This window comes from Geotrypetes seraphini, chromosome 7, assembly GCF_902459505.1.
Source record: "Geotrypetes seraphini chromosome 7, aGeoSer1.1, whole genome shotgun sequence".
Taxonomy (NCBI): Eukaryota; Metazoa; Chordata; class Amphibia; order Gymnophiona; family Dermophiidae; genus Geotrypetes; species Geotrypetes seraphini.
In genome coordinates this window covers 117,460,900-117,488,412 of record NC_047090.1, presented here as the reverse complement: position 1 = coordinate 117,488,412, position 27,513 = coordinate 117,460,900, and the positions used below count along the sequence as shown (strand labels likewise).

Here is a 27,513-nt window from a genome sequence, read left to right as displayed (position 1 = left end):
GCAAACCCAGCAGCTGAGCGTTGCGAGGTGTCATATGACTTGCGAGGGACAGATCAGCTGACACAGACTCGAAGATGCGTTTGGTCCTGTGCACCCGGGGGCCGCTGATTTCCGGGGCTGCGGAGGACTGAAGGTTCTCTGGCCGGCTCTTTCCTGCGAGCGATCCGGGTCTTGGCGATGACTTGCCGCCGCCATGCACGACGCCTTCGATCCGGTGCCGATCCTGGAGAAGCTGCCGCTGCAGATCGAGTGCATGGCGGCTTGGGGTAAGCGCGGCCCGCAGGGGCCAGGGAGCGCTGGGGGAGCTGTGTTGAGGCCTGCTTGGAGGAGCAGAAAACACGCTTAGGAGGTCTTGAAGGGCTGGCTCTTATTTTTTCACGTCTAGCAAATAAAGCCGGATGTGTTTTTTAAACAGTTTTTCTGTGATCCAAGCAATTGAGCTTGACTTCCATAACACACAGATGTTGACAGTGCTGGGGAAAACAGGACATTTGACCCCCCCCCCCCTTTGCTTAGATTTTAATATTTATATGTTTTTGTAGTTATTTTCTATGATTTTGGTTTTATACACCCTATCTTGTTGCCCCTACCTCATCTCATCCTGGAAATCTTTGTGTGTCACTGTTACATTCCAACCAAGCTGTTTGGCGGTGTAAGGAATAGAGGTCTGCATAGGAACAGGGATCGCGGGGGTCCTGCGGGAATCCCACCCTTAACCCATGGGACTCCCACAGGGACCCCCCTCTGGCCAACGGGACTCCCACAGGGATGGAAGGCTTTGGAAGCAGGGTTCGTCCATATAATATAATGGACATGTCAGCCTTAGTAAAAGACGGAGTTTATAAGTTAATTATCTGAACAGAAAACAAAAAAAGGGTTCCACCAAAGAGATTCTTCAAGGAAAACAGCAGCGCAAACACAAAAGAAACTGTGGAATTGATGATCCTGTCGGAAGTAATTGCTGCTTTTTATGGGGACGGGCAGGGATGGAGGTAATTCCTTGCGGGGATGGGTGGAGACTGAGAGGATCCTGGCGGGGACGGAGAGGATCCTGGTGGGGATGGGTGGGGACTGAGAGGATCCTGGCGGGGATGGGCAGGGATGGGTGGGATTTCTGTCCCTGTGCAGCTCTCTAGTAAAGAAGGGAATGGGACTTGTATACTGCATTTTGTGGTTACACATTCAAAGTGGTTTGCATACATACAGGTACCAGGACAATGGAGGATTAAGTGGCTTGCCCAGGGTCATAAGGAGCAGACCCTACAACCTTTGGGTGCAGAAGCAGCAGCTCTATAGATACCCAAAGATGAAGTATGGCTTATGAAATTATTTGTGCTCTGTCTACCTTTGCTGGTTTTCCTATATTCTTACTATGACTATTAATTATTTTTATAGCTTTACATTAGGAATTACATGTAGTTTGCCAGATTTAGGGGTGGGGACCAATTTATTATTAGCATTCACAAAACTAGTAAAAGGTATGGAAAATTTGAGCTACAAAGAACGACTAGGAAGACTGGGACTGTTCACCCTCGAGAGGAGGAGACTGCGAGGGGATATGATTGAGACTTTTAAAATACCGAAAGGATTCGACAAAATAGAGCAAGAATCATCGTTGTTCATATTGTCAAAAGTGAAACGGACAAGAGGTCATGGACTAAAGCTGAGGGACAGCAGGCTCAGGACAAATGTCAGGAAGTTCTGTTTCACACAGCGGGTGGTGGACGCTTGGAATGCTCTCCCGGAGGAGGTGGTGACGGAGACTCTGGGTTTCAACACATCGATGGATACGGGTGACCAGGGTCTCCATCTGGGAGCACCTGGCTTGGCCTCCGCGTGTGCCGGTTGCCGGAATAGATGGACCTAGGGTCTGATCCAGCGAAGGCGTTTCTTATGTTCTTATATTCTTATTCATGACAATTAAGGAGGCTGCTATCTCTTCAAGCCCAACACAACTTAAGCCTATGCTTTTTGTTCCTTTTGTGATCACTGTTTTTTGGGAGTTTGTTTTTTTTTGGCACTGGTATTGGAATCAAATCTTGCATGCAGTTTCAGGTTTTATTAATGGTACAGAGATGGTATGGAGCATTATACACCTGAAGAGGCCTCAGCCCAGTCCTTGGGGCACACCATCCGGATTTTCAGGATATCCTCATTTGACATACATTTCTTTCTTGGTATGCAAGTCTATCTCATGCATATTCATTGTGGATTTGGTGTGCCCGAAAGACTGAGTTGAGAAGGCCTGCACTACAGTTTGGTGCAATGATTCCCAAACCTGTCCTGGTAGAATAATAACAGTTTATATACCGCAATACCGTGAAGTTCTATGCGGTTTACAAAAGATTAGAAAGGTACAGAATAGTTGGACTTAAGTGGGGAAAGAGGGAGTGAGTAAGAGGTCAGGAGGACCGTTATTGAGAGGAGAGAGAAGAATGGGTCAGTTGTCTAGGTATTTCAAGAACATGTATGTTTTTAGGCGCTTCCTGAATTCCTTGTAAGTAGTGGGCGAAAGCATTTGGTCTAGGTCTTTACCCCATAAGGCTGCTTGGTGTGAGAGAAGGTGTTCATGGTGTTTTTTCAGTTTGCAACCTCTAACCCACGGGTCTCAAAGTCCCTCCTCGAGGGCCGCAATCCAGTCGGGTTTTCAGGATTTCTCCAATGAATATGCATGAGATCTATGTGCATGCACTGCTTTCAATGCCTATTCATTGGGGAAATCCTGAAAACCCGACTGGATTGCGGCCCTCGAGGAGGGACTTTGAGATCCCTGCTCTAACCGGAGGGGAAACGAAGATTGAATGTGTGCTTCTCTTGTGTCTATTGGTGGAAAAGGAGAAAAGCTCCTCTCCAATCCATCCAGAATTCAGCTGCACAACTCATATTCGGAGAGAACCTCTTACTCAGCTGGTCAGGTTTTCAGGATATCCATTATGAATATTAAAGAGATAGATTTGCATACACTGCCTTCTTGGTATGGCAATCTATCTTGCATATTCACTATCTTATTCATAACACTACTACTTGTTATTTATATAGTGTTGCTAGACGTACACAGTGCTGTATATTAAACACGTAAGAGCTGTGTACTAAAAAAAGAGCTGTAGATATTCTGAAAACCTAGGGTTCCCTCCTACGACAGGTTTGAGAACTGGTTTAGTGTATTCTCAAAACTGAACTTCTCACTTTCTTTGGTGTGTTGTGGAGAGGCTTTTCTTGCAAAGTGGAATCTGTGGCTTATGGTTTTTTTAAACGTTAGTGTGTGTAGAAACCCTCTAGATTCCCTACTAAGTAATATGTTTCTGTTAAACAGGACACATTTCATGTCGTAAGGAGACATAAGAACAGCCCTTGGGGGAGGGAGTATTTACCAATATATATAATGCAGTAAGATATGTAGAGACCCTTAAAGCATCTGGAGAGATCAGCTTGTGCAGTGTATGGTTCTGTCCTTTTATGCCTTTAGACAGCATGGGAGTTGTTGCATGCAGGGACCTTCTGTTCATCCATCCATGCAGGGTCTGTGGGTTCTCTCCCTTTGGTTTGTCTGGGAAAGCAAGCCTGAAACTTTGTATTCTCACTTTCTTCTGAAGGCATTGCGAGTTACCCGTTTCCCAGAGGAAGATTTCTAGGACCGTCTTGGATTTCAGGCAACCTTATTTTGATATATTATGGGACCTGTAGTACTAATTTTAGAGGGTAGAATCAAGGTCTACATACCTCACTACTTTGGGATGTAAGCTCAAAACCAGGACTAGCTAAAAAGTTTCCTTCTTGGACATGGGTAACTTGGTAGCACTTTTTAAGGTCATGAACCAGCAGAAGTGAGTGTTTCCCAGGAAAAAATGAGAGCAGTTGATCACAGGATTTGTTACAGGAGAGCTTCCTTTCCATGAGGGTGGCCCTGTTGCTCAAAAGCTTTCCATGACAGTAAAACTCATTAAAGCAGTCTTACTGGCACGGAAAGCTGTTCTCCATGACTGCTAATGATCCTCGTAGCATCCACCGAGAATCCTGTGTTAATGCATTACAAGGAGCTTATTAGTATTAAAATGAGCTGTATGTGTAATGCACAGCAAGGAGTGCCTATATTTAGCATACAAACTTTAATGACAGGTCTTGAGTTCTTGTAGCCTTACTTTCCTGTCAGTGCTTGAGTGCTGATTGGCTCAGACACTGACAGTAAAGTAAGGCTAGAGCTCAATCCATGCCGATCCCCCACTTTTATCTTCTGCAGAAATCTCCTATACCCCCTCCCACCACCACTGCCATTGCTGAGCTCTCTGACCCACTCTCCTGCTGCTGCCGATGAGCTCCCGTCAAGCCCCCAAAACCTCCTAAAAGCCTGGTGGTCTAGTGGGCAGGGCTGGACCCTCCAGCTCAGAGGTCTGCTCCCTGGGCCTCTCAACCCCCCCCCCCACCTGGCTGTACAAGCCGGGACCCCCTGACTCCCACCTGCCTGTACGGAAGGTCACACCCTCTTGCCTCAAGGCCAACCTCTTCAAAATGGCAGCTCTGCCCCTGCCCGGATCATCCTGGGATGAATTGAGAAGGGCCTAAATACCCCTTATATGGTATTTAAGTCCCTTCCAGTGCATCCCAAGATGCACCAGGCAGGACTGCCATTTTAAAGAGGAAGGAGGGAGTGGGCATCCCTCCTGCCACTCTTCAATAGAAGGTTTGGGGATTGAGGGGTGTCAGGGGAGTCCCAACCCATTAGGCCAGGTAGGGGAATGGATGGGCAGACCCTTGAGCTGGGGGGTTGCTCAGCCCACTAGATAGTGAGAGGGGGGAGTTCATCAGTGGTAGCAGCAGGATAAGGGTTTGGAGGGCTTGCTAATGGCTGTGGTGGAGGCAGGAAGGAGCGTTGGAAGGCTCTGTGGAAGTGGCTCAGCTGATTGGGGCTTCCCCTGTTACACATGCACAACAGCTGTGCCCATTAAAAAACAAAATAAACCCCAGCTGATCGGGGCTTCTCCAGTGCCAGCAGGGGAAGCCCCAATCAGCTGAGCTAGCAGCTGCCGCTCTCCCTTTGCCAGCTTGCTGCCATCTGGGCAGAGGAGGAGAGCAGCGACTGTAGGCAGGAGGAGGAGCTGTGCCCAGTAATTGCTCTTCTGAGCAAGCGCCAGGCACAGTTCCTCCCCTCTTTTACAGGGCTATTCTGACCAAATAGCATGCATATGATTTGCATGCTATTTGTTTGTGCGTAGGATGGTCTCAGGACTCAAGGATCTCCTGTATGAGGAATGACTGGGTAAGTTGCAGCTGTACTCACTCGAGGAACGCAGAGAGAGGGGAGACATGATCGAGACGTTCAAATATGTCACGGGCCGTATCGAGGTGGAAGAGGATCTCTTTTTCCTTAAAGGACCCACGGCAACAAGAGGGCATCCGTTGAAAATCAGGGGCGGGAAATTTCATGGCGACACCAGAAAATATTTCTTCACCGAAAGGGTGGTTGACCGCTGGAATAATCTTCCACAACAGGTAATTGAGGCCAGCAGCGTGCCAGATTTTAAGAAAAGATGGGATTGGCATGTGGGATCTCTTCATGGAGGTAGTTAGGGGGTGGGCCATTAGTGTGGGCAGACTAGATGGGCCGTGGCCCTTTTCTGCCCTTCATTTTCTATGTTTCTATATTTTTTCTATGTTTCTATGTAGCCCTGTAAAAGAAAATCACTCTTACCACAGTATTTTTTTAACATGGTATCAGAGCATTATGCATCTGGCCCATGAGTTTAAACAAGCTCAAGGTGTCACTAATGGTGTCCGCTTGCCCCCTAAGAGGTCAAGAATATTAAGGAGCAGAATATTAATACCCAACTTGTAACAAAACTGTGAAAGAGAACCAAAAGCGTGAGCACATCTGGGCCTGACAATAAAAATAGTCAAAAACTCAAAGAAGTTCATAGATGAGGAATTTCCAACAGCAAAAGCTGCTGTGTCATTAAAGTCTTCTAACATAGATCTCAACACCAAAATAGGGCCTGGGTCCTCTGAGTCAGGGCGGAGTGGGACCAGCACCCAGAGTATTTAGAAAGTCCTGAGCCTGACGGGTGGTTTAAAAAAAACAAGTCACATCCCTCAGAATGCACTCGCTGCCTCGCAGGGACTAACAGTGAAAAGCGAATCTTCTTGGTCACCAGGACAGAATAAATAGGCACACATTCCCACCTGGCCATGGCCACTTTAGCAGAGTAATCCTAGAAACAAAGAATCTTGTGGCCTTCATAAGTAAGCTCTGTGCCTGAGCGAAGTGGCCCATGAGTTTAATTAAGAAAAATCCAGTTCTGGGTTTCCAGATAGAGATCTGAAATCCTAAGAACATAAGAATTACCGCTGCTGGGTCAGACCAGTGGTCCATCGTGCCCAGCAGTCTGCTCCTGCGGCGGCCCTTAGGTCAAAGCCCAGTGCCCTGAGTCTAGCCTTACCTGTGTACGTTCTGGTTTAGCAGGAACTTGTCTAACTTTGTCTTGAATTCCTGGAGGGTGTTTTCCCCTGCTATATTTTCATTTAATATAGTCACTCGGTGTTTATGGTGCCAACATGGCACTACACCTCAGGAGAGAAAAGGAGCTGTTGTGAACCAGGTACCATGAAGAAAAGGAAAATTTTCTGCTAAAGAGAGCTGAATCATTGAAGTTCAGATACACCATATGAGTTATCAAAGCTCTGGAATGTATTGTTAATCTGTGGAACTCATTGCCAGAGCAAGTAGTAAAAGCATTCCATGTAGCTGGGTTTTAAAACAGGTTTGGACAAATTCCTGGAGGAAAAGTCCATAAACAGTTAAGGAAGACCTGGGTAAAGCTACTGCTTATCCCTGGGATTGGTAGCATGGAATCTTAGTACTTTTTGAGACTCTGCCAGGAATTTGGACCTGTCCTGGCAACTGTTGTTAATAGGTTACTGGGCCAGATGGTCTGACCCAGTAAGGCAGGGTAGATTTGGTTTAAATGATTCAACTCTTTGATAGGTTGGTATCTTAATGCATTCTGCTTCATTTTTTCATAAGAACATAAGAAGCGCCATCTCCAGAACAGACCCTAGGTCCATCAAGTCCGGCGATCCGCACACGCGGAGGCCCCGCCAGGTGTACCCTGGTATAGTTTTGGTTCTCATATCGCTCCAAGCTTCTCGTAAAGAGAAGTGCATCTAGCCTACCCCTACCCATGTCACTTCATGCCACTCATAAGGAGATGTACATCTAACTTACCCTTTCAATCAAGTTCCTTATATTCAACTTGATATATTTTATCTGTTCTATGTATTACTTCTTTCCCTGCCATGCCAGTATTTTCTGCATTATATTGTAAATGCTTTCCGTCTTTATCTGTTTTTAAGTCCATTATTCTAATTTGTATTTTATCTGTATCCCAAGTATTAGCTCACCTTGTTGTGAACCGCCTAGAACTTTTTTGGTATGGCGGTATATAAGAATAAAATTATTATTAGTCAGAAAGACACGATTTATATCATGGTTTTTCTAAAGAAGGATTTTTGCTGTGAAGAAGCAGCATATTATTTCTGCAGACACAAGTTCACAGATTTGAGTCATGCAGAACCAAGCATCTCTGATAATACCTTCTAGAAAGAAAAATTGCCCTAGATATTATGAACAGATTAATGGAATTCATTTACCCAGAAATTTATGCCCCTTTTATGAAGCCACATTAGGCTTTATCACTGGCTGTGGTGGTATTAACTTCAACGCTCATAGGGATTCCTGTGAGTGTCGGAGCTTTTACTGCCGTGGCTGGCATTAAAAAAGCCTAATACGGCTTCATAAAGGGGGGGCATGGTTAAACATTACATGAATATACAGCCTCATGCTACATAATTCAAAACTAATTCATATTTCATGATGAATAACTTTTGGACTATAATGTATCTTAAATAGAAACGATCTTTAGATAGATTTTTTTTCCTCAAAACAGCATTTTATTTAAAATAATCCAATTTACATTTTTTAAAAAAATCAATTTTCCCTTTTTTAAAACATTGATTTTTTTTCCTTTTTCCTACCCTGCAGTTGGGCAATTCTCCCAAAGCTCATCCATGAGCAAGGAGATCCTGATTGTGTGCCTTGTACTTGTGCACATAGAAGAAACAAACGTAGCATTAAATACAAGTACATTTTCCAGATTGTCATAATACTACTACTAATCACTTATATAGGGCTGAAAAGTGTATGCAGCGCTGTACATTTTTACATTTATAGAAGATCCCTGCTCGGAAGAGCTTACAATCTAATTTGGACAGACAGATATGATATATAGGTATGGGGGTGTCGAACCCAAGGTGAGAGGAGTTAGGAGTCAAAAGCACTCTCAAAGAGGTGGGCTTTTAACTGTGCCTTGAACACTGCCAGAGACGGAGCCCGCTGTAGGGATTTGGGCTGATTGTTCCAAGCATACGGTGCAGCAAGATAGCATGGACGGAGTCTGGAGTTGGCAGAGGAGGAAAAGGGCACAGATAGGAGGGACTTACCAGGGGGAGATAAGTGAAGAGAGATAGTGAGGGGCAGCTGAGTGAGTGCACTTGTAGGTCAGTAAGAGGAGTTTGAATTGTATTCGGAAATAATAGAGAAAATCATCTGTGCTGTGAGAAATAAAGGTACCGGCATTGATGCCCTGGAATCTGTGTTGTATTTGGGTTTATGCTCATGAGGGACTACAGCAGTGATCTCCGGCCTTTTTCATATTAAAGGCCGCAGTGTGAATACGAGAAAGTTCTGAGGGCCACCAAAAGATTTCAAGCTTACACATACCACTAATTTTTGTAAACTGCTTTGACCTGCTTGTTCAGACTTGGCATTACTGTATTTCCCCGCATATAAGCCACACCCATGTATGTATAGGCTGCAGAAAAGGGCGGCCTATGTTTTTTAAAACTGGAAGATAAGCAGCCCCATGGTATTAGCCGCGGCTTATCTTCCGGTACCTCCCCTGCCTTTTTCATTCATGCCCCCCACCCCCCAGTACCTTTTTTGGAAGCCACCCCACCCCCTCTACCTTTTTCGGAAGCCCCCTCATTGGCACGCGACTCGGGTCTCCAGTGGTACAGAGCAGCCGCAATCTCTTTGGCATCCGGCCTGCCCCTGCACCGTCCGCTGAATGGCTGACGTCAGCTCTTGCAGGACTCGCAAGACTCGTGAGAACTGACCTCAGCCACTCAGCAAGCAGTGTGGGTGCAGGCTGGATGCCAAAGAGATCATGGCTGCCCTGCACTGCTGGAGACCCGAGCCACGTGCCAGCTAGGGGGCTTCCAAAAAAGGTACTGGGGGGTGGATGGGATGACTTAAAATTTTTATATAGGCCACCCCATATAACTAGGCTGCGCCCCATACATGGGTTTATAAAACCCATGTTTAGGCTGCGGCCTATATATGGGGAAATAAGGTAAACATTAATAATACTAATATAGATTCTACAACACTGCAAGGATGTGTTTTAAAAACTCCCTTTATTTTGGATTGTCAACAGTAGCAAATTCCTTAAATGTCATCCCTGAGTGACACACTTTGAGATTGTTTGCAGTTACTATATCAAGTGGGCAAGGTTGAAATGAACACATTTGCAGTATTTGAAGAGCATTTCAGGCAACTTTGAGGGCTGCAATAGAGGACTTTGGAGGCTATGGAGACCACTGGGCTATACTTTTTCTAGTTACTTGAACCACCAGTCCATGCATGGAGACTGTGAAGTCAAGTGCAAAAGAATAAACCCAAAATGCCCAGAAAACAATCCATTCTCTTTGGATTGGAACAAACCTATATGTGGAACCCCCTTTTAAGAGAAGACCAGGGTGGGGTGGGGTGGGGCAGGGGACGTATGCATAATGCGTTTGATGCTATTTCCCATGTTTTGCAACTGAATTATTGCTGCTTGGTGGATGTTTCATGTTGGATGTCGCTACAACTGCTCCTTATACAGTATATTTATAACACATTCAACAGAGTATTTTTGACTCCTGAGGTGGGCTGTTCCTCCACCAAAACAAGGCCCTGTGTTGAGTCTTTTTAAAGTGGGTACTTTATCATTTAAAAATAGTTTTTATCCTCAAATGCTGGAAATTCTTTGGTCCACTCTTTTTTTCTTCCTAGTTTTCTTCTGTAGGGTTTCTATTTCCTACCTTTCGTTCGTAGCAGAAGAGCTCAACTATCAGAAGATATGCCCTTCAGCCTCTTCCATGGATGGTTTTACAGACTTTGAAGATTGAGTACTTTCAGAGTGTAGCTTCTAGTAAAGTTTGAGTCTTGCCACTTCTGACGTTCTCCTGTTGGTATTCTTTGTGCTCTTTCAGGATGAGTTCATGTCCTTTTTTTTTTTTTTTTTTGTCTGTTTGTGGCAGGTGAGAGAAACGCAACAAACCTTAGCTCTGTAGTGCTTCATTAGTAAATTGTAATGATCTCCAACTGTATACAGTGGTGCCTCGCATAACGGACGCCTCGCACAGCGAACGCTGCGCACAACGAACTTTATGTCTTGATCCGTACAACGAACTTCGTTTCACACAACGAAGTCGCCCGAGCTGCATCCTTCCGCGCAGGCACTGCGCTTAACTGCCCTCTCTCCGCCTGGTTCCCTCTTGCCCCCCCGACTCCCCGACACGATCGGGGCAAAAAGGAGCCCAAGCCCTCTTGCCCCGCCGATTCCCCAACTCCCCACACAATATCGGGCCAGGAGGGAGCCCAAGTCCTCCTGGCCACGGCGACCCCCTAACCCCACCCTGCACTACATTACGGGCAGGAGGGATCCCAGGCCCTCCTGCCCTCGACGCAAACCCCCCCTCCCCCCAACGACCGCCCCCCCCCCAAGAACCTCCGACCGCCCCCCCAGCCGACCCGCGACCCCCCTGGCCGACCCCCACGACACCCCCAACCCCCTTCCCCGTACCTTTCTGTAGTTGGCCGGACAGACGGGAGCCAAACCCGCCTGTCCGGCAGGCAGCCAACGACGGAATGAGGCCGGATTGGCCCATCCGTCCCAAAGCTCCGCCTACTGGTGGGGCCTAAGGCACCTGGGCCAATCAGAATAGGCCCGGGAGCCTTAGGTCCCTCCTGGGGGCGGGGCCTGAGGCACATGGGCCCAACCCGACCATGTGCCTCAGGCCCTGCCCCCAGGAGGGACCTAAGGCTCCCGGGCCTATTCTGATTGGCCCAGGCGCCTTAGGCCCCACCAGTAGGCGGAGCTTTGGGACGGATGGGCCAATCCGGCCTCATTCCGTCGATGGCTGCCTGCCGGACAGGCGGGTTTGGCTACCGTCTGTCCGGCCAACTACAGAAAGGTACGGGGAAGGGGGTTGGGGGTGTCGTGGGGGTCGGCCCGGGGGGTCGCGGGTCGGCTGGGGGGGCGGTCGGAGGTTCTTGGGGGGGGGCGGTCGTTGGGGGGGGGGGGGGTTTGCGTCGAGGGCAGGAGGGCCTGGGATCCCTCCTGCCCGTAATGTAGTGCAGGGTGGGGTTAGGGGGTCGCCGTGGCCAGGAGGACTTGGGCTCCCTCCTGGCCCGATATTGTCGGGGAGTTGGGGAATTGGCGGGGCAAGAGGGCTTGGGCTCCCTTTTGCCCCGATCGTGTCGGGGAGTCGGGGGGGCAAGAGGGCTTGAGCTCCCTTTTGCCCCGATCGTGTCGGGGAGTCGGGGGGCAAGAGGGCTTGAGCTCCCTCTTGCCCCGATCGTGTCGGGGAGTCGGGGGGGCAAGAGGGCTTGAGCTCCCTCTTGCCCCGATCGTGTCGGGGGTGCCAGGGACCACACGGAGTCACCCACCGTACCACCCGATTCGGGTAAGCGCAGGTATCGGTGGGTGGCTTATTTGCGGGGGGGTGCCTTATTTTACATTTTTTTCTAAAAAGGGGGGGCTGTCTTATTTGATGGCCCTGCCTTATCATCGGGGAAACACGGTAGAAAAAAAAAAAAAAATGAACAGTTAAGTCCCAGTTTTTGCCGCTGAGACTCTGCCCTCTCACTGTAAAATTAGACTCTACTTAGTCTGTCTTTAAATTTAAAAAATGTGTGTTGTTTTAAAAAACAATTATGTTTTTAGATGTATCTAAATAAAAATAATAACCAAAAATTTATCTTTTTTTATGTCATCTTAGCATATTTTATGCTACAGAACGAATTATTTTTTTTAACATGTATTGTTATGGGAAAACGCGTTTCACATAACGAACTTTTCGCATAACAAACTTGCTCCTGGAACGAATTAAGTTCGTTGTGTGAGGCACCACTGTAGTTTTTGCTGCTGCTGCTGCTACTTGTAAGTATTCTGCTGTATGTGTATGAGATATAAATTATTTCAGCAAGAAAGACATTCCCTTCTTCTGTTCTTATAGAAACATACAAAAGAATCATTGTGGACATTACTCCAACCATCAAAACTTAGGTTAACAATTTCACCCTCTAAACCTGTTGTACAGTGCTTCTTTTCTCTGTCATACCCTTTATCTTGCAGTTTCCCTGCAACATTTGCTCTGCTTGATGGACTGTATCCTGGTCTCAGTAACTGAACTATATTAATGAAGTGTGGGTTTTCAGTCAGGTGGAAAGAAGAGTTTGATGAAAAAATTGCCCAGTTTGTTTGTACAACAATACCTCTTTTTCTAACCTGCGGATTTTATCACTAATTTGTCTATGGTGGTTCCTGGATGGTCAGACTTTTTTTTCTTTCTTTTAGGTGATGTACTTTGGATATGTGATGTATATTATGTGACTAAATCCACTCACACAATTGCTTATTCACAAAAATGTGTTAGATTAATTGAAAAAAACTTTTAAGGACCGTCGGAGGTGACGCTCTCAAAGCAATGTCTGTAGAAGTGTATAATCACCGTATCTCTTCATTAGTCCATATGTGATAGCATATTCAACTTTTTAGATATATCCTTTTAGCCATATTCCATCTTTTTAGCTTTTTGTATTTTATATTTACTATATGTGCTTTTTAAAGAGAAAAGAGGGCACTTATCTGCATTCGTATTGGGGGCCTATTTCTGCTGACATGAATCCATGTTTTGCCAAAGAGCTTGTTTCAAGGTCAACTCTCCCCACTAGAGTGTGCTTCATTCAAAAATGCTTGAGACTTCTGAGGTAGTTTGGATTGAGGGGGAGCCAATTAAATTTTAGTTAAAGTGGTCTTTTATCTGTTTTGTTACAGAAGAATGGCTTCTTGTTGGCACCAGACAGGGGCATCTGCTTCTGTACCAGATTAAGAAAGTCCCAGGTGAGTTATAACACAAGACCGGGCTGGGAAAGAAAATGATCAGTGATGTTAAGTTGATTTGAATGTGTAATTTTAGATAATATCTTTCATGTAGCCTAGTTTATAACTTTAGTAATTCATAAGGATGGGCAAAGGTGTTGAAGGACCTAGCTTGCTGTAACTTTACTGTCAGTAGCAGCAGTAAGGATGTACTGGCAAGCAAAATGGCAGTCATCGTGGGGGTGGGGTGAGATGGGGAGCGAGAGACAAATACTGGTTAACAGTGCCAGTCACCAAGGAAGGGTATAGGAGAGAGAATTGACTTTTAAACCAACAAGATCCCGATTTTTATCTTTTGGGGGGGGGGGAAGGATAAAATATATCGGCTTATAGTCAAATATATGTGGTAAGATTTAAAACAGTATCTTTTAAGTGTGGCTGCGACAGGGGCTAAAGATTTCTTAACTACAGTTTCTCCTTGCTTGACAGGCTGTAATCAATTTGAAGTTACATTGGAGAAATCCAACAAGAATTTCTCTAAGAAGATTCAGCAGGTAGGTCATGATGTTTGAGCTGAAATACTTTACAGGGTTTTTTTAAAAACATATATTTCAAGAATAGTCTATGGCGATGACAAGAGTTGGTGATAAGTCTCCACACCATGGGTCACTTAAACTTCTGCAGAGTAAAGCTGGATAGTCATTTTGCATTATTCTTATTCTGAGAAATGTGAGTAAATGTCTTAGACTTAGCAAATGGGCTTTGTACTTATTTGAGAAAGTAATAAGGGCTTTTCAGACAAGTTGTATGATCCAGTACAGCAGTACCAGGTTGGGTCTGTTCAGCTCAGTTTTCTTTGAAAAAAAGAGGTCTACAAGTATAGGCCCAAATCCATTTGTGATCTAACTTGAGAACTAGGCAAGGCAAAGAACAGATCAATATAAATTATATAAGTGACTTTTCTCGTAGGTGTAATTGTGGTGATGGGTCAAATGAGACTGGAGCTTCACTGGTTCTTTATTTTACTTCTGTATATTTCTTTTTACCTTTATTATGTATTGTTTTTGGTTTTATTCCATTGTCTGTGTTGTTTTTGTGTATTTTATTTTTAAAAATGATTTTGATTCTCATCAAAATAGTGTACAATGAATATAAACAAATAATCTAGCAGGGCAGGCAAACTATTTTTTCTTGGACTTAGCCTGAAACTTGTTTGTTTAGATTAACTGGAAAGTCTTGGTGTGGAAAATAGATAAAAGCAGTTTCTTGTAACAAAGAACTCCTACGAATGGAGGTTTCTCTGTTGTGAAAAGTTAAAGGAGAAATCGCTGTGCTTTTATTGGGTGTCTTAAACGGATTCGAGTTGAAAAATTTGACTTGTGTGTACGAGCAAAAAGATATTTCAGTACAGCTTCAGGGATCTCAAAGTCCCTCCTTGAGGGCCGCAATCCAGTCGGGTTTTCAGGATTTCCCCAATGAATATGCATTGAAAGCAGTGCAAGCACATAGATCTCGTGCATATTCATTGGGGAAATCCTGAAAACCCGACTGGATTGCGGCCCTCAAGGAGGGACTTTGAGATCCCTAGCTTAGATGGTATTTTTGTTGTGCAGACTGCTAGAGCCTTCAGAAGGATTGATGGACTTTTCTTTTCAAATTGGAAATCCATTTTAGTGTTCTGTATCCCTTTATCAGTTCTCTATGCATTGCAATCTAAAATGCCAGGCTTTTAACATAATGAAATGCCTTGCCCTGGATCGGTAGCATGGAATGTTGCTACTCTTTGGGATTTGGCCAGGTACCAGTGACCTGGATTGGCCACTGTGAGAATGGGCTACTGAACTTGATGGACCATTGATCTGACCCAGTAAGGCTGTTCTTATGTTCTTTTGTTTTTCAGATCCATGTTGTTCCTCAGTTTAAAATCCTTGTCAGTTTGTTAGGTAAGTACAGAAGTGTCTTATCATTTTGTAGTTGTGAAACAGAGTTGCGCTCCAGTTTTGTGGTTTTTTCTGCTTCTCATGGACTTGCATCTGTTCGATACTTAATCTCCTTTACCTTATCTTCTCTCCCTTTCCCATCCTCCTCTCTCCCCTCTTTTTCTCTCCCCTTCCTCTCCCTCTTACCTCTCTTTACAGTCGCCTTGAGCCTGTATAGGTATGAGTGACGCACAAATAGAAGATTAGATTACAGTGTAAACGTCCAGTAATAAAATAAAGTATGGATTGGGGGATTGTTGGTCTGTAGTACCTAAAAGTGTAACAAACTTTCTACTTACAGCTTGCACAAGTGTAAAATAGTGTTTATGTACTTTTTTTAATGTAGTTAAAGGCTAGGTTCAGACTCAGTGGTGTAGCGAGGGTGAGAGGCACCTGGGACAGTGGCGCCTCTCCCCCACCCTTGTCTTGGCCCACCCCCCGCTCCATCTTTTATCCTGCCTGCCACACGTATCCCCCTCCTTCCCTTCCTCTGTACCTGTAGTCTAAGTTGTTTGCGGCGGTCAACAACATGCTCCTCGCGACCCCGTCGGCTGTCCCTCTGATGTCACTTCCTATGCATGGCCCTCGGAAGTGACATCAGCAGGAGAGCTGATATTTATTTATTATCTGCCTAAAATCTAGGTGACTTACAAAAAAACATTCATAATCCAGTTGAACATTAAACAAATGCCACATCGTTTACATCGCCCATAAGCTGTAATAATGATACGGGAAACTCACCAAGTTCATGTTTGGTTTTTTTTCCCAGTTAAATCCCTTGGCAAAAAAATAAGTTTTAACAATTTCCTAAACCTCAAAACATTATTACATAAATGTAAATTCCCAGGCATATAATTTCACATAACTAGGCCAGCCACGGAAAAGGATTTTGCTGTATCAACATACCGTACCTCTTTGCGTCTTTCCACATCTAACAACATTCATCCAGATCACAATGTACATCCTGGCTTGTATTATATGTAAGATTTCAATAAAGTATCTGGACATAAAATCTGCAACAAATCAAACAATAGGATCCAACTTTTCAAAATGATTGGGGTTATTAAACCCCAAAAATTACTTTTCCCTGGACTTAATCAGGAAATATTTTTAGTATTGGGGGTGCTTAAGCATCCACAGAACTGGCATCCATGAATCAAACCCAGATTTCCCAACAGTACATGAGAAAACTCTGTTATGTTGCATGAGCTATGTAGATTCATATATCATTTAATGTCAAAAATAAAATAAAAGCAGCTTGTGAATGCTCATGCTATAGGCTCAAAAGGCCGACTCGTAAAGTATGGCAGCGGATTCTACACAATCAAGTAATCAGTTTCGAACTTTGCACCTGCCAAAATGTTTTGCTTCAAGACCCTCATATCCTTCTGACTCTAAGAGAAGCTGAGCTTTACAGGGTTCTCATAGATTTTGACCCGCTTTCTTCTGTATTTAACTTTCATTCTTGGACATACTCTAGTACAGTGGTCTCAAACTCAAACCCTTTGCAGGGCCACATTTTGGATTTGTAGGTACTTGAAGGGCCGCAGAAAAATTAGTTAATGTCTTATTAAAGAAATGACAATTTTGCATGAGGTAAGACTTTATAGTTTATAAATCTTTCCTTTTGTCTAAGTCTTAATAATAATATTGTAACTTGTAGCTAAAGAGACATATGATCAAGAAACTGTTTTATTTTACTTTTGTGATTATGATAAATATACCGAGGGTCTCAAAATAGTACCTGGCGGGCCACATGTGGCCCCCAGGCCGCGAGTTTGAGACCACTGCTCTACTAATTGTGCGATCTCTTCCCAATGCAGATAGTAATGTCCACGTCCATGACCTGCTGACATTTCAGCAAATTACTGCAATCTCCAAAGCAAAAGGGGCAACTCTGTTTACATGCGACCTGCAGGTAAGCTGGATCTTTGTTCTTTCAACCTTCTGGCACAGAGAGAATAGTAACTATTCTCATTACTGTCACCTTGTCCTTCCATACTGAACTTCAAGATATGTTTTATTCCAAAGTTAAATACAACTCATACTGCAAGCAGCCTGGGCTGTGTATTCTGTGCTTTAGTATTGCTAGACATCGGATTTCAAAAATGCCTCTGTACTTAAATTTTAGACATCCAGTTCTAGAGGTCTTTGGCCAAACTTGAAAGCAGGACTATGACCAACCTAACAAGTGCCCTAGATAGTGAAATATGGTGGGAGGGAGGGTGGGGATTGTTTCTCTACTTGTCCTTCAGTTTATCTGGTATTGCTTGGGAGATCCTTCCTCCCCCCCAAAAAACAGTCAGCTGATGTCTTGTTCCAAAAATGTGCTCAAGTGTATAGCGTGCTTTGGCCACATCAGTCCTAGCAAAAAGCTGGTGGTCTTACGACAGCCTTGCATCGTTCACTCTCCCCAGCATGGTGTCTAGGGAGAGTGTCTTCCTTCTCTACTTTTTTCGATACCCCTAATTTGTATCATGCATTTTTGACTGCAAATTTAACCTAAACTTAGGCAGCTAAAACTTTAAGAGGCCTACGTTTAGACTTGCAGTTCATTTGTCCAGACTTAGACTCCTATTTAAGTGCTTAGTACTGAAAATGAGTTTTAAGCACCTAACCTTTTCCCCCCTGCCTTAAATCTTTCCCCATACCTATCCCTCTTTTTGAGTGCCAGACATAGGAGATAAGTCAAACTGTGATCCTAAATTTAAGGCTCAACCATAGTCCGTTTTCATACTGGCCAATTTAGGCTACTGACCGCCATATTTAGGCACCTATTGTCTGTGAAAATTGACCCCCCTCCTTACTGTTTAGGGGCTGACTAATCAGTTGTTTTGAGGAATAGTCCTACACTTCTCCCTCTGAATCCGCAGATTCAGTTATTTGTGATTTTGGGGGACGAAAAGAAAAGAAACGCTCTATCCCGGACCTCCCCAGACCTTACCTGGTGATCTAGCGGGCTTTCGGAGCAGGGGCGATCTTCCTACGCTCCTGCCCTGTGCAGATCACTCCTACAAAATGGCTGCGGGGTGTTCCCGTCGTAGTCTCAAGAGACCTTTTTTAATCCCCCTATACTGTTTTAGAACACCCCCCGTAGTAGCTTTTTAAAACGACCCCCATCCCCTCCCCCCCGGTCATACCTTTTTATGTTCAAACAATTTTTAGTGATGACAACCAAGTGTAATAGAAAAAAAACAGCAAAAAAGAACAGGCATCATAGGCAACAAACCAAACACCTCCAAAGTGCAAATAGTCCAGGAACTATAGCCATAAAATGCATTTTTATGGAACAGCACAACACCTGCCCCCCCCCCAAAAAAAAAAAGCCTCCCACCCGATCGAACCACAACTACCCATACCAGCAACTCTCTTCGTCATCCCTCCCCAACAAGATATTAAAGTCGTAAATGAGCATTGTCTACACAGTCGGAGAGACCGTGCATGCAGATAGATGTGGGAGATAGTAACCCAACTATAAACAACCAGAAAGAAGTATAATACACCTCTGTCGTACATTTTAAAATGCCCCTTATGGCCTGGTGGTCTAGCGGTGTATCGACTGGCAGAAGCAAGCTTTCTGCGCTCCTGCCTGGGCCCTTTCCGCGTTCTGAATGGCTGCCTTCAGTTCTCGCGAGTCCTGCAAGAACTGACGGCAACCATTCAGAATGTGGCGCAGGCCCAAGCAGGAGCGCAGAAAGCTTGCTTCTGCCAGCCGATACATCTATGAGTAATCTGCTCATGGCAGGAGCGTAGGAAGATCGCTCCTGCCCCGAAAGCCCGCTAGACTACCAGGTAAGGTCTGGGATGCCAGGGGAAGGCGGGGGGTGGGTGGGTCAGAGCCGGCCCAAATGTTACTTGTGAATTTTTTTTTTTTTTTTTTTTTTTTTTTTTTTTTATAGTTTAAAATTTTATTAAACAAAATGAAAACAGTACACAGGCAGTATGCCAACAGCAAAAGTACATTGCCCATACGAAACAACAGAACCCCCCCACCCCCCCCACCGAGTGATACAATATAAGCCTAAAACAAAGGAAGATGCAAAAGGAAAAATAAGAAAAGTTTCAAAGTAGACCTCGCCAGGAGCTATAACGAGACCACTGTCGATGAAACGTTCCACAGGAATCATTATTTAAAGCAGTCAATTTGGACATCAAGTAAATTTGATCAACCTTATGTAACAGTTCAGTCCGAGAAGGCAAAGAGTCCCGCTTCCAATATGTAGCCACTAAAAGTCTGGCTGCCGTAGCAACCAGGGCCACAAAATGATTCTGATCCACATCCAAACTTCCCAAAGGATAGTTAAGTAAAAATGTGTCCATACGCAATATGATGGGTAAGCGTAACACATCAATCAGCAGTCGTTGAACCATCTTCCAAAAAGGTACAATCTTAATACAATCCCACCACACATGCCCAAAGGAGCCCAGACACCCACAATTGCGCCAACAGTGCCCGTTCCCACAGTGATAGAAACGATGCACCTTTTCTGGCGTGAGGTACCACTGAAATAGCATCTTATACCCCTGCTCCACTAAGGGAGATGCCAAGGAGACTCTCAGCAGTGTACCATAAAGACAGTCCCATTGCCGATAATCCAAAACCCTTCCCAGCAAGAGTTCCCAACGATGTTCATATGTGTGGGCCTGTGGTCGAGTGTATAAAAGAGCCCTATAAAGACGGGAAATAAGGCCCACCCCAGATCCCATCCTAAAAACTTGTAAGAAAGCAGAGTCTGCCCCTTCCCACTCCGGGACCACCCTCTTCACCATAAAATCTCGAAGTTGGACATAGGCGAAAAAATCAGTCGAGGGGAGATCATATATAGATTGTAAGGCAGCAAAGGGTACCAGTTGTCCACCCACTACCAGCTGACCTAGGACCCTAAGACCCTCCATTTCCCAACGCCGAAAAATCCCAGTATCTTTAGCAGGCAGAAAATCAGGGGCAAATCTAATGGGAGTAGCATAAAAATAGCGCTGACGTGGGAACCAAGCTCGTCGAACCCGGCTCCACGCATGCAGAGTACATTCCATCCCATAAGATGTCTCAGTTTGCAGATCCCGAAGGATATCAAAAGACAGCCAGGGCACTGCTGCCAAAGGGTAAGTAGGTTGTAAGGCCTGTTCAAGTGAGACCCAGCGCTGGGAGGGATATGCCCAATGAAACAGTCCCTGCAGTTGGGATGCATAATAATATGTAGAAAAATCAGGAACACCCATTCCCCCATGTAATCTGTCCCAGTACATACGTTCCCTCCGCACCCTAGGGGGTTTACGTGTCCAGATATAAGCAAAGGCCCGCCTTTGTAGCCTAAGCAAGAACCGTTTAGGAATTGAGAGAGGTAGGCAGGAGAACAGATACAAAAAACGAGGCAATACATTCATACGCAACGCACTAATCCTACCCATCCAAGACAATCTCAATCCCTCCCATCGGTCCAGATCAGCAAATACAGTTCTTAGCAACGGGGGGTAATTCAATTCAAAAAGGTCAGAAAGTCTTCGAGATATACGCACACCAAGGTATTTAATGGATTTAGCCGCCCATCGAAACGAGAACCTAGCACGTAGGTCCGTCACCAACAAGTCCGGAAGGGAAACGTTAAGCAATTCAGATTTTTCGATGTTGATTTTAAAGCCAGCCACCGCCCCAAATGTAGCCATAACACGAAGCGCCTCTGTCAGAGAGCGAAGTGGGTGGGTCAAGGTAAACAAAATATCATCGGCATACAATAAAATCTTATGCTCTTCACCACCCACCACAATTCCCTGAATGGCAGCATTCGCACGTATAGAGGCTGCTAAAGGTTCCATGACCAGCGCGAAAATCAGTGGTGACAAAGGGCACCCTTGCCTAGTCCCTCTACGGATCATAAAATTAGCAGTATATCTTCCATTAACTCTTAAACAAGCCTCCGGGGCAGCATATAATAAAGTCACCCAGTGTAGAAAAGCACCCGAAATGCCCATTTTCTTCAAGGCCGCTAACATAAACGGCCAATAAACCCTATCAAAGGCTTTTTCAGCGTCAACTGATAACAGGACTGCCGGAACAGAATTTTGATGGGCCACTCCAATAAGATCTAACACTCTTCGGATGTTGTCACCAGGTTGCCTCCCTGAAATAAAGCCACATTGATCTCCATGCACTAGGTAAGGCAGAAAACGTTGCAACCGGACTGCCAAAATACGGGTAAACAGCTTATAATCCACTCCTAACAATGAAATAGGGCGGTAAGACCCACAAAGGAGGGGATCTTTCCCAGGTTTAGGAAGAAGGGAAACCGCTGCTTGACGAAACGAATACGGCAGACAATCCCCCTCCAAAAAAGAATTAAACAATCTAGTCAGAGGATTGACTATATGGGCCTCCATTTTCTTATAAAACAGGGGGGAAAAGCCATCAACACCCGGTGCCTTGGAAGCAGCCAGATGACGTATAGCCGCTACCACCTCAGCGGGTTGAATAGGGGAAGAAAGCCACTCCGCATCCACTTCCGCCAAACAAGGCAAGGTGACGTTAGATAGAAAAGCATCAATCTCCCCCTCCGTGGATTCAGTTTCCGGAGTGTACAGAGTCTGATAGAAGGATAAAAAAGCCTGATGGATGTCCCCATCATCTACACAAAGCTGACCCGAAGCATTACGAATCCGAGTTATGGAGTGTTGTGCTTGGATTTGCTTAATCTGTGCCGCTAACAAGCGGCCTGCCCTACCACCCCATTCAAAAAACCGCTGTTTCCGCCTCTGCAGGGCCCAAGCCATGCCCTCTAAATCAAGTTCTTGTAAATCTCTCCGGCACTCCGTCAACGCAACCCTCCCAGCCACCGACGGGGCTCTCTTGTGAGCATTCTCTAGGCGTCGAAGGCGAGACACCAGTTCTAATCTGCGTGCCACTCGACATTGATTTCTGTACGACCCTCTCGAAATGCAACAACCCCTAAGGGTAGCTTTAAAACTTTCCCAAAGAATTGCAACATTAATGTCAGCTATGTCGTTGAATACAAAAAACTCCTCGACATCAGTCTCTAAAAGAGTCAAGGTAGTGGGATCTTTTAACAAAGAGTCATTCATACGCCACAAGCGACGGCCGCCTCTAACCTGTCCAACCTGTAGCTCCAGAGTCAAAGGAGCATGATCCGACCACACCCGGGGCTCAATACTGGAGGCTAGGGCTCGAGGCAAAGCAATACGAGGTAGCATCCACATATCAATTCTAGTATATGAATTATGTTTTGATGAATAAAATGTGTAATCTCGCGTGTCTGGATGTAAATAACGCCACACATCTATCAAATCATGCCTACGCAGGAAGCGCAGCAATGCTCTTCTGTCGCTTCTAGCGTAGCGGATGGAAGAATTTGAATTATCCTCCTGAGGATAGCAAGTAAGGTTAAAATCCCCACCCACAAGGAGTGTACCTTCTACATGATCTAACAGCATACGCTCTAACAACGTAAAGAAGGCCCCCTGACCAGCGTTTGGGGCATAGACATTCAGCAAGCTATACAAATTCCCATCCAGCTCAGCCTTGACCAATATGTAGCGGCCCTCAACATCCCGCACCACCTCTCTCAATACCACCTGGACACGTTTATGTATTAAGATGCCCACCCCCTGGGTCTTTTTCCGGACCTTATTAGAAGAAAGGAAAACGTGTGGATAGTTGTGGTGTGTAAGCAATTTCTCATAGTGAGATTGAAAATGGGTCTCCTGAATAAATCCAACCGCACTATTCAGGCGGCTCAGTTCCTTAAATAACAAGCGTCGTTTTTGTGGAGAATTCAGACCATGTACATTATAAGATAGCAAAGTGAGTTTATCCATTTGTACCAGAAAAGAAAAAGCACATTATTACCAAATCAACCAATAGTTCCAAAGCAGCCAAATCATCCAACCCCTGCAATCGCAACCTGAAAAAAAACATTATACAAACACACTTCCATACAATCATACAAGAAAGCACTCGGTTACTACTTTTCCCAGCACCAACACCCCCCCCTCCCCCCAACCCCCCAACAATACCCCACATGGTCCAGCCACCAAAGCACCTGGTAACCACGGTACAGGAAGTGTAGAGAGACAGTTCACAAAGGGACCCCCAGAACAAGCCTTATAAACAGTCTTCGCGACAGATGCCGCTCAGCAAAGAGAAGAGAAAACAGCCACAGCACAAAATTTCTTAATCACATTGCACAAATACAAATGTTCAAGTGGGTGAGGGTGCGGCCGCCTCCAAAGGGCGACGAGCTGTAGCCGATCTAGCCACTCTCTGCCATCCCAGCCCTCTTCCTGATTTGGGCACAGGTGACCTCTGCGGAAGCGGAGCCATTTCTGAAGCCGCCATCAAACCTGCTTCCACCAGTCGAGCCTGAACATCCACCACAGTTATTGCAGTGTAGGTCTTGCCCGCATGTGTAAAAGCCAGTCCAATGGGATAAATCCATCTATATCGAACACTGTGCTCCTGCAGTATACGGGTGCAATCTCTATACGTGCGACGGCGGGCCAGGGTTGCTGGAGCTATATCAGGATAGATATCAATGTCCGCTTCTTCCCATTTAACGGTTCCTCCCGAGCGCCTCACCGCCCTAAGCACATGCTCCTTATCCATATAGCGATGGAAACAGGCCACAACATCACGAGGGCGGTTCACATCTCGAGGGCCAGGGATGCGATGAGCCCTATCAAGCAATGGCTTTCCCACTTCCACAGGTAAGCCAGCAGTCTCTAGTGCCTGAATACAGATATGATCAATCACCTCCATACAGCGAGAATCGGAGACAGTGTCCGGCACACCCCGAAAGCGAAGGTTGCATCTCCTAGAGCGATTCTCCAAGTCCTCCATTTTTAGGGTGCTCACTTCAGCTCTCTCCTCCAGCGTTGCAATCTTGCCCTTCAGCTGGGCCAATTCAGAGCTGTGAGCCTCCACAGTAACCTCAGTTTCTCCCACTCTACTTCCGATCTCACCCACCTCACGTTTCAGTTCAGCCACAACTGTGTGTATATCAGCCCGAACCGCTGCAATTTCTGTTTTTAGGTCTTGAAACCAGCCGCGCATCTCCCGATGAAATGTCGGCAACTCTGCCTCCGACAGCGAGACCTCCACAGCTGCAGTCGGGTCGGGCGCCATTTTGGAGCTAGCTTTAGTCGGCCCATGCGGGAGCGGCGAGGAAAATGTCTTGATGTCCGTTTGTTTCTTTCGAGTTGCCATCAGAGTGCAGCAGACAGCTTTACAAGTGTGCTGAAGGAAAGAAGAGGTGCAGGCACGCAAAATCGCGCGAAGGCAGCGAAAAACAGCACCGGGGTCCGCGGAGCTATCGCTCTAGGCTGCCATGAGCCACGATGACGTCACTTCCTCCAGTTACTTGTGAATTTTCAATATTCGCGGGCCGGCTCTGCCCCTTGCCCCCACAAATATTGAGGGAGAAGTGTAATTGTTAAGCTAATGTCTTGAGAAATGATACCTTCTGTTGGGCTGAATTGCAAATGTCCAGGAGACTATTTCCTCTGAATTGTGTTTTGCTGCATGTGTGTGTGTCTCTCTCTCTCTGTAGCACTCAACCACAGGTGAGGAGGAGCTGAGGATGTGTGTCGCAGTGAAGAAGAAGCTGCAGCTTTTCTTCTGGAAGGATAGGGAGTTCTATGAACTGCAGGTAAATTGGTACCCTGTGCTTTTCTACCAAGCTAAGCTTGTTCTCTGTAAGAAAGCTGAATCATGGCTCTCTTTTCTATATTTCACCTCTGTAAGATTGCAATTAATGAATGCACTGAAGAGTGCTGCATTAGTTTTGGTAATACAGAGATTATAAACTTCTGTTTTGTAGAGAGATACATTTTTATTAGGAAAAGGTTTTTTTTACAATAATGAATACACCGTATGGTATAAAGCACACTATTTGTACCCTATGAAAGTCATGTAAAGGCACATGTATAAGAGGATCTGGTGAACTGACTTTATTATAAGTCTTATGTGAAGGATTGTTCAGATATTACTCCCCTCCCTTTAACATAAACTTTTCCTCTGTTCCTGTAGATAAGCTCTCCGCCTGTGTAAAAGGTATGACTTTGGTCCAGCAGCAGCTCACTTTCTCCTTCTTTCTCCTCTCTTTCAGGGGGACCTCAGTGTTCCAGATGTGCCAAAGTCCATGGCATGGTGTGAGAACTCAATCTGTGTGGGCTTCAAGAGGGATTATTATCTGATTAGGGTGAGGACCTGCTGTTTGGTTTGTAAGAAGGGGAGTTGTTAGAATTCTGTCTGTTGTCCAGAATCTGGGTTGGGTTTCAGATGAAAATGATAATGCAGTTTTGGCTGAAACTGGAATTGTCACTCGCTGTTACCCCCCTTTGGGTTGCTTGACCACCCATAAGCCCTCCCCATAAGCCCTGCCTTAAGAAGCTGTAGAGATTTAGTGGCCTCTTTGGAGGCAGGAACAAAACCCAGTTGAAATGGCTGCCGAGTCTTCCCACAGCAACCTTACAAGACTATCATGGAGGTCCTGGTGGCTATTTTGAGATTGGAACTGGCATAAGCAAGACTGATTAGATATAAACTCCTGCTTATGCCAGTTCCAATCTCAGAATTGCTGCTGGGACTTCCCACAGCAGTTTCGGCAGCCATTTTCACTGAACAGTGACATTGGGCAGGAATGAGTGTGGTTTGTTCCTGCCCCCAAAGAGGCCACTAGACCACCAGATCTTTTTAATATAGGCCTGAGGTGGATCTAAGGGTAGTTGGGTGGCTAGGGTTCTGCCGGGGGAAGGGGACACATGTTCTGGCAAGGCAGAGTGGGCATGACAGTTTCAACTGCGGATTTGGTTCCGTTCAAAGCCAAAACCACAAGTTGGCTTCTACGTTAAGTCAAGGCCTTTCTTTTCTTTAAAAAGTTTTTATTCTTTATCGTAAATTTTCTAGACAGAGCGCAATTCGACAGACATAAAACAAAAATCAAGACGGAACCAGTAAGAATAGCAGCTAGAATTCATAGAATCAAGTAAAGACTTTATAGGGAGTTTGTCAAGAAAAAGAAAGTGTGGAAAGCTGTAAACCTGGCTTGTCCAAGTTCAGTTCTTGAAAGCTGCAAACAGGTCATATTTTTGGGGTATCACTAATGAATTGATAGATTTGCATACATATTACTTCTATTATATGCAAATGTATCTCGTGCTTATTTTAGAAATCCTGCAGATCTGATCGGCTGGATGTTTCTTGAAGACTGAACATAAGAACATAAGAAGTTGCCTCCACTGGGTCAGACCAGAGGTCCATCCTGCCCAGCGGTCCGCTCCCGCGGCGGCCCATCAGGTCCGCGACCTGTGAAGTGGTTTCTGACCATTTCTATAACCTACCTCCAGTTCTATCTGTACCCCTCTATCCCCTTATCCTCCAGGAACCTATCCAAACCTTCCTTGAACCCCTGTACAGAATTCTGGCTTATCACCTCCTCCGGAAGCTTGTTCCATGTGTCCACCACCCTCTGGGTAAAAAAGAACTTCCTAGCATTTGTTCTAAACCTGTCCCCTTTCAATTTCTCCGAGTGACCCCTAGTGCTTGTGGCTCCCCACAGTTTGAAGAATCTGTTCTTATTCACTTTCTCTATGCCCTTTAGGATTTTGAAGGTTTCTATCATGTCCCCTCTAAGTCTCCTCTTCTCCAGAGAGAACAGCCCCAGCGTTTTTAACCTGTCAGCGTATGAGAAATTTTCCATACCTTTTATCAGTTTAGTCGCCCTCCTCTGCACTCCCTCGAGTACCGCCATGTCCTTTTTGAGGTACGGCGACCAGTATTGAACACAGTACTCCAGGTGCGGGCGCACCATTGCGCGATACAGCAGCATGATGACTTCCTTCGTCCTGGTTGTGATACCCTTTTTGATGATGCCCAGCATTCTGTTTGCTTTCTTTAAGGCTGTCGCACACTGCGCTGATGGTTTCAGTGATGTGTCGACCATCACCCCCAGATCCCTTTCAAGGTTACTCACCCCTAGCCATGTTCCCCCCATTTTGTAGCTGAACATCGGGTTCTTTTTCCCTACATGCATGACCTTGCATTTCTCTACGTTAAAACTCATTTGCTACTTTTTTGCCCATTCTTCCAGTCTCGTTAGGTCCCTTTGCAGGTTTTCACAGTCTTCCGTGTTCCTAACCCTGCTGCAGAGTTTGGTGTCATCAGCAAATTTGATAACCTCACATTTTGTCCCCGACTCCAGATCGTCAATAAATATATTGAACAATAGAGGTCACAGCACCGACCCCTGTGGAACTCCGCTCGTGACCCATTGCCAGTCTGAGTATTGGCCCTTTACTCCAACCCTCTGTTTCCTGCCTGCCAACCA

At 45.4% G+C, this 27,513-nt stretch overlaps 1 protein-coding gene across 1 annotated transcript in view; it reads left to right on the top strand.

Moving 5' to 3' along the window:
• The first annotated feature begins 30 nt into the window (after nt 1-30).
• VPS39 (VPS39 subunit of HOPS complex) overlaps nt 31-27,513 on the top strand; it is an 81,194-nt gene continuing 53,711 nt past the window's right edge. Inside the window, exons 1-7 of the mRNA XM_033951426.1 lie at nt 31-266; nt 13,155-13,220; nt 13,689-13,753; nt 15,100-15,142; nt 17,002-17,096; nt 24,736-24,834; nt 25,294-25,386. Coding sequence (XP_033807317.1) covers nt 194-266; nt 13,155-13,220; nt 13,689-13,753; nt 15,100-15,142; nt 17,002-17,096; nt 24,736-24,834; nt 25,294-25,386 — 534 coding nt within the window. The 5' untranslated portion in view covers nt 31-193. The remainder of the gene's footprint in view (nt 267-13,154; nt 13,221-13,688; nt 13,754-15,099; nt 15,143-17,001; nt 17,097-24,735; nt 24,835-25,293; nt 25,387-27,513) is intronic.